At 38.7% G+C, this 13464-nt stretch overlaps 1 protein-coding gene across 1 annotated transcript in view; it reads right to left on the reverse strand.

Annotated features, from left to right (window-relative positions):
• cpne9 (copine family member IX) overlaps positions 1-13464 on the reverse strand; it is an 85465-nt gene continuing 72001 nt past the window's right edge. The window contains exons 16-20 of the mRNA XM_077543399.1: positions 12627-12754; positions 12261-12363; positions 8915-8972; positions 5011-5084; positions 1-2130 (exon numbers count right to left, since the gene is read on the reverse strand). Of these exons, the coding sequence (XP_077399525.1) occupies positions 1966-2130; positions 5011-5084; positions 8915-8972; positions 12261-12363; positions 12627-12754 (528 nt within the window). The 3' untranslated portion in view covers positions 1-1965. The remainder of the gene's footprint in view (positions 2131-5010; positions 5085-8914; positions 8973-12260; positions 12364-12626; positions 12755-13464) is intronic.

Consider the following 13464-nt stretch of genomic DNA (forward strand, 5'->3'; position numbering starts at 1 on the left):
TTAGCAGTTCAAACATTTATTACACCAAAATACAATATAGATTCAGCATCACATAGAATATAAAAGTTTGTTGTATTGCTACCAAGCGCCTAACATGAAAGTGTTTTTTTCTTAATCATATAATGAATTAAAATGTTATTTTCTGTACAGTAAATCTAAGGGCTATACTGTATATGGACATTTCTATACATGCATAAATAAGACAATGACACAAGAGAGATAAAAATATCCTATTGTTTAAATAAAGACCACAGGCTTTAAGCACTCTCAGTCAAATACTTTACTCTATGAGCTAGTTTCTTGCTGAGCTTTTAATATATTACAATATAGTGTATATTATGACAAATTATCCAAATGACAAGTTTGCTTGGTCGCTGCAAGACAATGCACACAATACTTGATTGACGAGTAAAATTCACTTATTCAGACATAGGTACACCAAAAGCCACAATATTAAGTACACCAGCACGGTTTCTAATATTCCAAGATTCCAATTGGCAATATTAGCAAGACCTTTTTGTGCAGGTCTTGCAAAGCACAAAAATAAATATACATAAAAGTAAATTATGTCAAATTATGACCATTGCAAAATCATTCTTTTTTAAAATTTATTTTCAAGCTATTCTACTGGAGATCTGTGAAGGTGTACCTAATGTTGTAGCCGCTTGGTATATTTGACTAATCTATTGAGTAGCAGTGATGAGATTATTTTTGAGCACTTAAACATTTTTTCCCCAACATGCAAGGGACTCGAGGACAACATCATCTTTTATATTATCATAATACAAGATCTTAAAATTGTTCCACATACTTGCACAAATGTTTACAGCATCCTCTTAAGCCACCATCTTCACGCTGAAAAATTTATATTAAAAAATACACCATATGGATGAATTAGACAACATTATTTAGTCATTTCATCACAATTATTATAACGATGTGTATAACGAATGGATCATAGTGGTTTTCATGCATAATACAGATAGTCTGTCTGTACAAATGATGGTCACAAGAGGGCGACCTTTGTTCACAGCTCAGTTTCTGACAGCCAGTCAAGTCGTAGCGGGAGGATAAACTGCAGGAGGGAGGGAGGGGGGGGGGGGGGCATGCATAGGGCAAACATTGCACTCAATCAAGTCTATTGCTTTTCAAAGAATGTGCATTTGTCCATCAGGGAGCGTCTCCTCCACAAAAACGCATACAATGCCCATCAGAAAGAGAAATGTGTGCCTTCTATCTTCCTCTGTTTACTTCTCCCTCCATCCTCCATCTTCATTTCAGGCATCAAGCTAAAGTCTCCGGATCTTCCTTTTGTCCTCCTCACTTCCTTCCTCGCTCTCTTGCACCTGCCTCACTTTTCATTTCTTCACTCCCTCCTCCTCTTCCTCCTCTCTGCAGGGCAGCCAGCGAGGGAGACTGGCATTTCTCTAACAGCGGGAGGGCAAATCTGTACCCAGCATTACTTCACGCAGTGAAAAGATGGGTGGGTGTGGCAAAATGAATTGCGTGTGTATACATGTATGTGTGTGTAAAAGTGTTTATTGGTAAGAACTGGATATTTGTGCATGCCAGACAACCGTTTACTAGTTCTATTTGATTCAATTGAATTATTATTATAATTTTCAATCCCACCCCACCCCCCAAAAAATAAAAAAATAACTTAAATAAATAAAAATAAGTGACCAAAGAAATTCATTAATTGAGGACTATATATTGCAGCATATCATAGAAAACTAGATAAATATGCTCTCCAGTGGATTTCAGCAAATGGCAATGCCAAGACCATTACTACCACATCCTGGCTTTTATTTTATGTCTTAGAAATGAATACAACGCAAAGTAGTTGTTAATTTTTGTTCACTTGTGAGAGCCAGTGACTTCACTGTTGGTCCTGGAGATGTGTCAAAAAGGAGGGCAGAGTTTTGGGTGGAGCGAGGCGGAGACGAGCGAGATCGCTTGGAGCGGTTACGGAGTCGGGGAGGAAGTGATGCCTGGCAGCGGTTCAATTCCTCGACTCTTCATGAAGGACAACAGTTGGTCGGGGATCTCGGCGAGGACGTCCTTGGCCAGCCGCGCCATACTGAGGACTTGGTTTCCAGATCTGTCCACGTAGTCTCGGAATGGAACAAACTGGAGTGGCGGGGAACAAAAGTCAACCAAGTTCAATTACTTGTTTGGATAATTAGGATTAAACAATGCTGCTGCACTTGCTTGTCTTTTTGATTAATAGACCAATTTAAGTGACAAGAGACACGATCAATCAACGACATCTCATCAATGCGTGACATGTCCCCCATAATCTATTTTAATCTTTAGGAAGTTTACACAATAATAATAATAAAAAAAGCTTCCTTCCTGACTTCAATCGCTTGCTTATGAATCCTGTTCCGCATGTACAGTACTTTCCCATAGAAGCTGATCTTTGTTCTGACGTTCTCTTTTATGAAGTCATTGAACTATACTATATTATTTATCAGTTATTGATTTGTCCTTCTCTGCTCAGAGCCAAAAATAGAAAAACAAAGTCGGTAAATAATCCAAGAATCACAGACTCAGGCACAACTTTTATCACCGATACCTGACTTCTAGTGACATTTCGAAATCTCATCAAAAACTTAAAGCTGCTTCAATTTATGGCTCATTGTTGCCAATCTTGGTTGCCTTATCCAGAAATAACCAAGATAGCCATCAAAATCGTCAAACTAATTTCTCAGGTTTTTTTAAACTCATTCACTGCCATTGACGGCTATAGACATCAAAAATTCATTTAAACTATTTCTATTAGTTTAACATTTTTTCCACTTTTGTTAACAAGAGTAATAAAACCTAGATTTTTTTTATTGTATATTTAGAACAAATATAAAATTTGTGATTAATCGTGAGTTTACTATTGAAATCATGCGATTAATTACAATTCAAAGTTTTAACCGCCTGACGCGATTGATCAATTAAAAATTAGGGGCGTCAGGCGATTAAAATTTCTAATCGTAATTAATCGCATGACTTCACTAGTCAAAATTTTGTATCTGTTCTAAATGAACAATAAAAAAAATCTAGGTTTTTATACTCTTGTTAACAAAAGTGGAAAAAAATGTTAAACTAACAGAAATAGTTCAAATGAATTTTTGACGTCTATAGCCGTCAATGGCAGTGAATGAGTTAATGTTGGGTAGCATGGCTCAAGTGGTAGACTGGTTGTAGGTTCGATCCTCCGCCCTTGTGACCATGTTGACGTGTCCTTGAGCAAGATACGGACCCCCCCAGGTGTTCCTGATGCTGCTTCATCAGGAGGTGAATGAGGAGGCAGAGTTGAAGCGTTTCGACTACTTTGAAGGTAGAAAAGCGCAATACAAGTGAAAGCCAATTTACCGGCTGATATTCAAAGAACACGTCCAGCTGAAATTAGACTTATCACTGTGCTTTTTTTCCATCATGAAAGTGCAAGCAAGGTAACGTGAAATGGATAGAACACTGTTTGTGGACTCAATGTTTGCTGGAACATGGAAAGTGCTGTATTGCTACAATGAAGTAGTTTCATACTGTATATACAGTTGTGCTTTTTTTTGTGTCATTAAGCAACGTTGATCTGATGTACATTTACAGTTGTGCTCATAAGTTTACATATGCCAAGGGTCTGTAAACTTTTAAGCACAACTGTCTGTAATCACCCACAGATGGCAATGAACTTTGAAAGCGGATGTAAAGGTTATAAGGAGTATACGCAGGTAGTGTATTTTGGACTGGCTACTGCAGTCTCACTTTAAAGGCATAAGGCAAGGTCTACTTTCTGCCAACCTACTTTCCAACCAACTGTTTTGTTGTTCCTGTAAACAAAATGCTTCCCACTGGTGCCATGTAGGAGAACCCTGGCCACAACATGACTGTTCTTCTCATGAGAACCATGTGACTTAGGGTGGGTGGGAATGTCAGCATTGCTGCCATGCAAAATAAACAACATTTTGGATCAATAACGCGTAGGCTGCAGTGAATGTGGAATGATCGATTGGTGTCACCCTCCTTCTCCACAATGTGTTTAAACTTCCTTATAGACTTATTGTCATTAAAAGGTGAAAGGTAATTGGAGGTTTACAGCATGCATGCAAATGTAGTTGTAAAACAAACTGCGGGCAGTAATGTAGAAGGGCGCCGATGCTAAAGCATGATGGCAATATCAATACAGCTTTGGCCTGAGAGCAGAAATCATGCAGTCAATAAGCAAGCATTAGATCAATGTAAATTGTCTTAGAATGTTTAGCAAACTCTATATCTGTGCAAGTGTTGGGTATAGGTCAGCAAGACTTTTACTAGTAGCCATACAAAATGACCTTTAATGTCTTTTTTTTCTTCTGGAGAGCTCAGTATTGTTCATTCGGTAATTTTATCGATTTGACATGTCATGACCTTTAATGTCTAATCTGATGCTAGATTAGCATTCTTTTTTTCATGCGTAGGCCTACGCCTCCTATCTTTACACTGTTTTAGTGTCTCACAGTTGTTCGTGCTATATAGCACGAACACTCCTAAACAATATTCTTTTAAAATTCACATACCTCATATAAATATTAATTACAGCAAAGAAGATGGTGCTATTTGTGATATATGTATGAATTTGTGTCAGAACAATTGCATGTCTTTAACGTTATTATATAAAAACAAGAGTGTAATGGATTTATTGAGTAGTTAGAGATAAGTGCATTTTATTATATCGGTAGAATTTGAAAGGCAAAACTGTCCGTCCGTCCGTCCGTCCATCTATCATTAATGTTTGTGTGCATGTAAATCAATAAAGTACACTTTTTGGAGATTGAGTTGATGTAAACATGTACACTACAAAAGGTACTTTTCCCCCCATTTCTTAGTATGTCCTTAAAAAGTTCATAAAGTGCAGATGAGTTAAGTTCAAGTGGAAGAAAGCAACCATTTTAGAGCCGGATAGAGACCTTTCATTATGCACTTCTGTGTTACTACTAAAATCTACCCAACCAAGTTGAATGGAATGGTGATGAGTACCTGCACAATGTCTCTCTCAGCGAGGCGCCCTCTGGAGGATACTCTCACCTCATCTCCATCCAGCTCTTCCATTGCTAAAAGCAGTGGAGAAAGAGTGAAAGAATGACTCAATAATAGGGCCACTGAGGGGGAAAATGAAAATGATTATTGTAATTACTGAAATGGAACGGCATGGGGAGAGAGGTATTGAGTGGACGTGGATAGAACATTTTATGTAACAAAAAATGTCATGGCTCCAGCAAAGATGATACAAATTTAAATCACAGGTCAGAAAATTGAGAAGCCAAATTGTTTAAATGTGAAGCTGCGGGAGAGCTGCAGAAGACATTTATGCTAACAATAAATAGGCACTTGTTGGAGAAATGTGTTTAGAAATCCTCATCTGCAGCATCACCAGTCATCACATATTTAATCTATTCTAGGAAACACCACATTGGAAATATGTCAAAGGTCATATACAGTTGTGCTCATAAGTTTGTACAACTGTACCCCTAAACTTATGAGCACAACTGTATGTGTCACCACTCACCACTACTACAACAGTTGTGCTGATAAGTTTACATACCCTACGACATAGGTGTCAAACTCGGGTTCTGGAGGGCCGTAGTCCTGCAAGTTTTGGATCTTTCCGTTCTCCATCACAGCTGATATATGATCAGCTCATAAGCAAGCTCTGCATAAGCCTGATAACGATCCTGATTATGCTGATTGGAATCAGCTTGTGTTGGAAGAGGGAAGCCTCCAAAACCTGCAGGATTGCGGCCCTCGAGGACCGGAGTTTGACACCTATGCCCTACGAGTACCCTAGGGTATGTAAACTTTTGAGCACCACTGTATGGCCATCGGCCACAACATTAGGTACACCCCAAAGAGCCACTTAACTCTTTCACTGCCATGGGCGTTAAAAGACGTCAAGTAAAAACCTACGGAGGGCTGCCAATGACGTTAAAAGACGTCATCCAATTTTTATTTTTTTTTTTTGAAACGGGTGGAGGAAAGCCTTGGCCAGCTGTGGTGAAAGTTTCAAGCAGATCTAGTTAGCCTAATGACTATTTTTGGCCCCTAGATGGCAGCAATGACTCTCTTTTGACAAGATTGGGTAGGCGTCAGTAGAAGACGTGAGGCGGAGCTAGAGGGGACAATGGCTGGGGAAGGGAAGAGAACATGGCGACCGGTTGCAAGCGGCTCACGCTTGAGCAGTTTTTTTCAAAGACGAAAAGCATCGACCAACGCTAAAGAGCACATTGATGATGATGATGATGGTGACTCCGAGGTTGGAAGCATTGACGCGGCAGTAGAAGACGTGAGGCGGAGCTAGATGGCCGAAGAAGCGAACAATGGCGACCAGTTGCAAGCAGCTCACACTTGGGAATTTTTTTCAAAGACGAAAGGCATCGACCAATGCTAAAGAGCACATTGATGACGACAATGATCATCATCGATGATGATGATGATGATGGTGACTCCGAGGTTGACGCCGAAGTTGGAAGCGCTGACGCGGCGGCTATGACGACGTCATAAAGGTTCACGGGCTAGCGATGCTAACACCGGAAAACGCGGAGCACAACCGAGCACGCTCAGGCGGACATTAAATCGGACGACGAAGAGTGCCCCGAGTCCAATGCATATTCATCGGAGTATTGGGTACAGTCTGCTACTTGCTATTCCCCGGAAAAAAAGGCCGTCAAGAAAGTGTAACGTCTGCACGCGAAACGGACAATCGAAGTGAAACGTATCTGTTGTGCAAATCCTGCTCCGTCTCCTTGCACGGCAGTGTTACAAAAAGAAAAACTGTATAAACATCCACATAATTGTAAATAGTACCACAGTTGCACACATTTGTAAATAGTTTGCGAAATTGTTTTGTCAAATTGTTACACTGTTGAATGGAAATAAACGTATTTTGCAATCTAAAAACACTTTTTCATTGTTGGTGAAAGCGTTTTACAGAAGTAAAGCACTATTTAGGTGTTTGTGGCATCATTCATGGACAAAAAGAAGTGTAGAAATCACTAGAGTGCATGAAATAACATCGTTTCACAAAAAGCTCTTTTTCTCCGCTTTCAAAACAGAGCATTTCGGTGAAACTAACCATTTTCTATTGTTGATTACTGAAGAACGGAATAAGGTAGAAACAAACTTTTTATTCTGATGAAAGATGAGAGTTCAATCTTTCATTTGGTAGTATGTGTGTTTCCATAGTCCAAACACAACATTTTCTGTGGACCTTGAAAGATCAGTCAAAATGCTTAAATCGGCTGGCACTGGCGACATCCCGTTTCTGAAAACGTCTGGCAGTCAAAGAGTTAATGCCTCTTTTGTCATGTTTTGTCTTACCAGTCAAAGGTTTGGTTTCTCCCGCAATAGAAGTTGAAAATGTCTCCAAACTTTTGACTGGTGTGTATTTGGTCCTGGTCTCGCACAGTGTATTGACATCCAATAATAATAATAATAATAATAATAATAATAATAATAATAATAATTTTATTCTGCCATTTATTTATGATTTATACTCTTGAAGTATGGTTGTTGTTTATTTCGACTTACGTTGACCCTAAATAGTAGTGTTTTTTTGTTGTTAAAATTTGAGACATTGTGAGTAAATATCTTCATCTACTTGCACATGTGTAATCAGTATTTTTTTTTATTACTTAACATTTTCCAGCTGACATTAACACTAAAAGAATAAGAAAGAAATGAACTCTATCAATTGCCTTGTTCTTTCTTGTCGACCGCGGATTGCAGAATCTGCTGTTCGTCACAATGTGCTACGACCAACAAACAAAACCATGGAAGAGCGCTAGAGGCGGTAGTTCTCATGCAATTGGAATTCAGTCCATTATGTAATAGGTAATTTGAAGTACAGTATATGACTATTGAAATAATATTTGTCGAGACGCGCACACACATGTGACCTTCAAACATGACTGATTGCATTCAATATTAATCCTGACATTGGATTTTGGAATTAGAAGAATGTAAAGGACAATCCAACCCAGGATGATCTTTAAATTGTCATGCATCCCTGAAGCAGAGCATCAGCTAAAGATTCAGAGCTGTTGGCAGACTGTGACATTAAACTACACTGGCTCAAGGCCGCTGGCAGGAATAAATTCAGCATGCGACTACCATATCAAGTGATGCCACCCTTGATTACAAATAAATGTATCGACATTGTCTGAAAATAAAACCTAGGTGAACCATGGAAAGGAATTTCTGGAGAAAGCCAACTCACCACGAAAAAAATAAAAATTACATTCCTCCCTTTTCTCTCTGACAAGATTGCCAATTATATCTTAGCAACCGTGACTAATCACTTCAGGTCAGTCCAGCATTGGATTCTTTTCTTCTGCTGTGGAATTTTACATGGATCGAGAGTGTGAAATGTTATCTTTTCTCTTCCGTTATCACCATTCTCAACACCGATTATCCTGGTTAGTGTTGTTGAGAGCTGGAGCCTATCCCGACTGACTTTGGATGAAAGGCAGGGTACCCTTTATATTGTTAAATGCAGTTACAGTATAAACCATTTACTCCATTTACTGAAACTAAACTAGTGACTGAAAAAAAGGTTCAGACATAAAAACACACTCTTGCTAGAAATCATGATTAGGAATTAACATGTAATTAATACAAAGCTATTGGACATATATTCAAAAAGAGATTATGGAGAGAAAAACAATGTGTCATATGTGTATATATAGTTTGATTTGATGTCATCCCATTACTGCACACCAATGACTGCATATTTAGTTCTGGAGATTGTTACGATACTAACCAGTAGATTAGTTCTTTTTTAAATAGCTACAAAAGTAGAAACAGAAATACATTTCAAAATGAATCGTTATTTGTCGTTCATTAGTTTTTGCCCAAACATATCCCAACCTAAAAAAATACAACTCACCATCAAACTCAGCGGGCCCGACACCTACGATGATTATAGACAGCGGAAGTGATGCTCCCTGTGCAGGAGACAAAAGAAAGAAGACGTAAACATTCAGAGCAGTGACAGCAGACAGACACATACATTGTGGCATAGTGAAAAGCATACTTGCAGGCCAAAATGCAAACAAAATTGATTTTTTTTCCCACTTCAACAGGGTGAAGCAATTAATCCGCGTTTGGAAATGCAGGCTAAGGTCAAATGAAGGACAAGACACTTTTGCTGCATGTAGACCAAGCAAGAAACGGACACCATAAGTGTCTTTCTCACTGATTATAAGGCAGTAGAAACAACGATAAAAAAACCTGAACGCTGCGATGAACGGGTCTTCACACCGTTGTCTAGGCAAATCCTCAAAATGATCACACTTTGACACTGTTCTCTATCCGTTAATTGGCATAGGCCTAAAACCGTGGAAATTTAGCATTTCCCATCTGTCTCGATAGGATATCTGGGGGATATTTCACAAAGCAGGTTTAGTGAGATCTCTGGGTCAAGAAACCCTGAAATGTGGGAAACTGCGTTTTCCATTTCAGAAAGGGAGGTATCTGAAACCAAAGAAAAAGAGGTAACTCTAGCCTGTTTCATAAAAAGAGGTCATTTAAGCTCTCGGTCAGTTACCATAGCAACATTAGCTGTGTTTCAATGACAGTTTTTGCCAAAAATAAAAGCGATATTGTACTATTTCGATAAAATATCATTTCGACTTGTCGGTGTTTCCATTTAAAGAGTGTTCTGAGGCGCAATTCTCGTAATGTCCCGTCTCGCGGGATCTCGCAGTTCTGTAGGAGGTGCTCACGATGTTTTAATATTACTTTAAAATTGTGCAGGTTCGGCCATTTGGTGTTGGTGTGTGTGCGCGCGCTTATAACTGGTGTTATGGTGCGGACGAATGGATTTTAACGACGACGTGCGCCGTATGTCGCTCGTTTGCTCGTTGCCAGGGGCAACAGCCATTTCTCATGCAACGATATGGGACGTGCGTTGAACGGCGGCGATAACTGAATCTCTTTGTGCTTAAAAAGACTTGTTATCCCCTCCGGAGGCAGCTTTGACACGAAAGCGAGTGGCCCCGTACTTCCTACTTCCTTTCCTCCGTGACCGGGCGGGGGTCACATGACTACAGGGAATGCGCAAAAAGTGTTACCATTACACTTTTGCGAAATACTTTTATTTTTCCACACGTCTCAAAAAACACCTTATGAGAGCGTAAAAACCTTTTGGCGATATTTGAGTTTTTTCGAAAATCATGTGTTTCCATTACCAGCTTGCTTTTACGCAACTTGCCTTTTGCGCAAAACTGAGGGTAATGGAAACGCACTTATTGTCCATGAATTAAACTTGGTCGGTTCACAATTAACCTCAAGGTTTTCTCTATCCCCACCTTCTTTCAGCAACACACATTTCATTTCCCCTAATAAAGTGAGCTGCGGCAAATTTTTGCGTAAATACGCCTATCGTCTATAACGTTAAGTCCACTTTTGTCACGAACATTGCCTATGCTTTTGACAATGACCCTATTGATGAAGGTGCCCCAATATTGCACAGGGAATTAAATATTCGTCGCAAGATTGTTATCAGATCACGCCTAGATATTCTGCCACCGAAACATGCTGTTTTCGTTCGTCCCTGCCAGGCTAAAACGGAACTCTGGGACCGAAACTAAAAAGGCCAAAAAAAGGCCGGCAGGTCGACTCCCAGGCCGTGAGGCTCCTCTGCAGACCCTGATGAACTCTCTCTCTCTCTCTCTCTCTCTCTCTCTCTCTCTCTCTCTCTCTCTCTAACTCTCTCCTGAACTGAACCTGTTTCATCAACGGCTTGGTGAACCTCCAATCCAGGACGCCGCTTCTTGGGCCAAACTGAGACCATCTGTCAGTGCAACTTTGCAAACATCAACCAGATTGTACAACTTGGTGCCTCCAAATGGGTTAAGCAATTAGGTTAAATGTTGGGTCCCATGTTGGCTTGATTAGAAAGTTCCATTACCTCTTTTATTGTTTGTTTGTTTTTCTGTGATTATTTTATCATTTTAGTTCTTGTTTTTATTTCCTATCACAGTAGTTAGAGTTTTGCATCTTTTAAGTTCCAAGTAAATTTTCCCAAATAGATTAGAAATTAAACGTGCACAAAACCGAAACCTGTTTGTGCACTGTGTGTGTTTTATCAATTTATATTAAACTTTAGGCTGAACAAAGAACTCACAAAATTGTTAAAGAGTACATATAACCTTCATTTTAATGACTGATTCAACGAGGTTCTCATCTGTTATCCTGATAAAATTATTAAAAATAGATGTGGTGCTCCGCAGATGCTCTCAAAATGTATTTAAATATTAAGTTTGAGTCTCCTTCAATTAATGAGTCAATTGATTATTAATTTAATAATTAACAATTATTAATTTAATAATTAATTGAACCGATTTACCCTACTAGGTTATCCTGAATGTATCAGAAAACGGAATTTTGTGATTCACCCAAATATTGATGACAGGTAAACGTAGTCTGTGGTAGCATTTAGTTTATGCAGCAGCAAGAGAGTGCCTGATTAAGAGCGGGTAGCATTGAGCGAATAATGGAGAAAAACTGAAGAAAAATTATATATGTATATGTATTTTATACATAAAATACAAATCTGAGTTCTTGAAAAAAAAAAAACACCACTTTCTTGTACGCTCAAAACATTCTAATGAAAGTTGATGCCAAAATCCCCAAGATGCCAAGCAGCATTATTTAAGTAGTTGCTAAGAGTTATTTTTTGTGTGTGTTAATATTAGATGATTCAGTTTATAATTATTATTGGTAGTAATAGGAGCATTTTGTTCATCCACCAATTTTATTGATTTATATTGTTCACTCACTGTTGGTGTATTAAATTTAGCACTATGACTCTCTTTTGTACTTAAAGTCAGTTGTATAAATGTCTGGCCAGACAGCACTGACTACTGTAAGCACAAGTTGAAGTGAGGCACATCTTTACCTGCTTTTGAGTTCAAGCGCTATATAAAAAGCCGTCCAGTCAAGTCCAGTCAAATCTCGCTAGCTTGTGCCTACCATTGCATATTTAACTAAAAATATAATATGCATTATTAAGTCAGGGGGGACCTAGTTCATTCATCATGAAGGTGTGGGGGACGTGTCCCCCCCCATGCCATCTGCGCCCATTCTATAAGGGTTTGATCAAGCTAAATATTGCGTATGGGATTGACATGGCTTGAATGATCAGTCATGTACGACCAATCTGTTGGAATTTATGCAAACTTAAGAAATATGTTGGAAACATGCCTGTGCTAACATGTGTGTTTACTCACATTGACCACGGCCTCTTTGGTTTGGACCATGTCAGATATGACTCCATCTGTGATCATCAACAGGACAAAGTACTGCGAGCCATCTGTTATCTCTGATGCACAGCTGGGACGCACACACACGCACACACACACATTTGGCTAAATGTAGACTATAAAGGAACATTGCACACAAGTCTACAATATTTCCACTGTCTTCAACAGTATTACATACATATGATCTAGGGTTTATTACAGAAACAACAAGCATTTGTCCTCTGCTTGTAATTTAGCCAACTGAATTTAATAGAGTTCAGATGAAGATTAACAAATGCAATTGCCGTTGTATTAAAAATGCAATTTATTCCCAAAGCCTTGACAAACACTCACTTTGCCACTTTGTTTATAACAGGTGCAAAGTTGGTAGGTCCATACAGCTGCACAGTTCTTAGGCTCTGGAAGTAGGCCTCCATGACCCCGTCAATGCCCACACAGTTTGGATTGTCACTGTTGCCACCCTGCAAAACAATGCAATGCATTATGACAGGCTGGCACTTGTTTAAATAACTAACTTTTTTTTTTTTTGGTTTAAATTCATCATTCCTCAACCCCCACATTCATATGTATTTTAAAGTTTTGCTCTCAAGCTGATGGCATCTTAAAAACGCAAACACATGTTAAGCATCTATAATAAATGCAAATTGTGTCTGTACACAAAAAACAAAAGTTATAGTCATCATTGTGACGGTCTATAATTGGGATTGCAAATTTGTGCACCATCCAGATTATTCTTAAACTGGTACTTTATAGTGCATGACACAAAGGCAGTAAAATTGTGAATTTGAGTAACATTTTCAGGAGAGAACAAGGACTTCAGCAATTCATCAGCGCAGTGGGCATCTAAAGCACACGTGTAAAACTCAAGGCCAGGGGACCAGTTTCAGCCTGCCACATCATTTTACAATATGTGGCCCACTAAAGCAAAAACAGCATGTCGACTTTATACTTCTTGATAAATCGATTTGTTCTTTTCTTTTTGGTAATAAATATCTTGTAAAATTGCTGTTTTTACTCTAACAATTTTGCAACTATATATTGTTAACAAACATTCAAATTAAATTTGTTGTTAAAAAAAGAAAACAATCAAAAGCAGAGACAATTGTGCAGATGTATGTAAGAAAAGATGAGGGGATTTTTGATTTATATGCTTTACACAGTCATACTGACC

Source organism: Vanacampus margaritifer, chromosome 1, assembly GCF_051991255.1.
Source record: "Vanacampus margaritifer isolate UIUO_Vmar chromosome 1, RoL_Vmar_1.0, whole genome shotgun sequence".
NCBI classification, from domain to species: Eukaryota; Metazoa; Chordata; class Actinopteri; order Syngnathiformes; family Syngnathidae; genus Vanacampus; species Vanacampus margaritifer.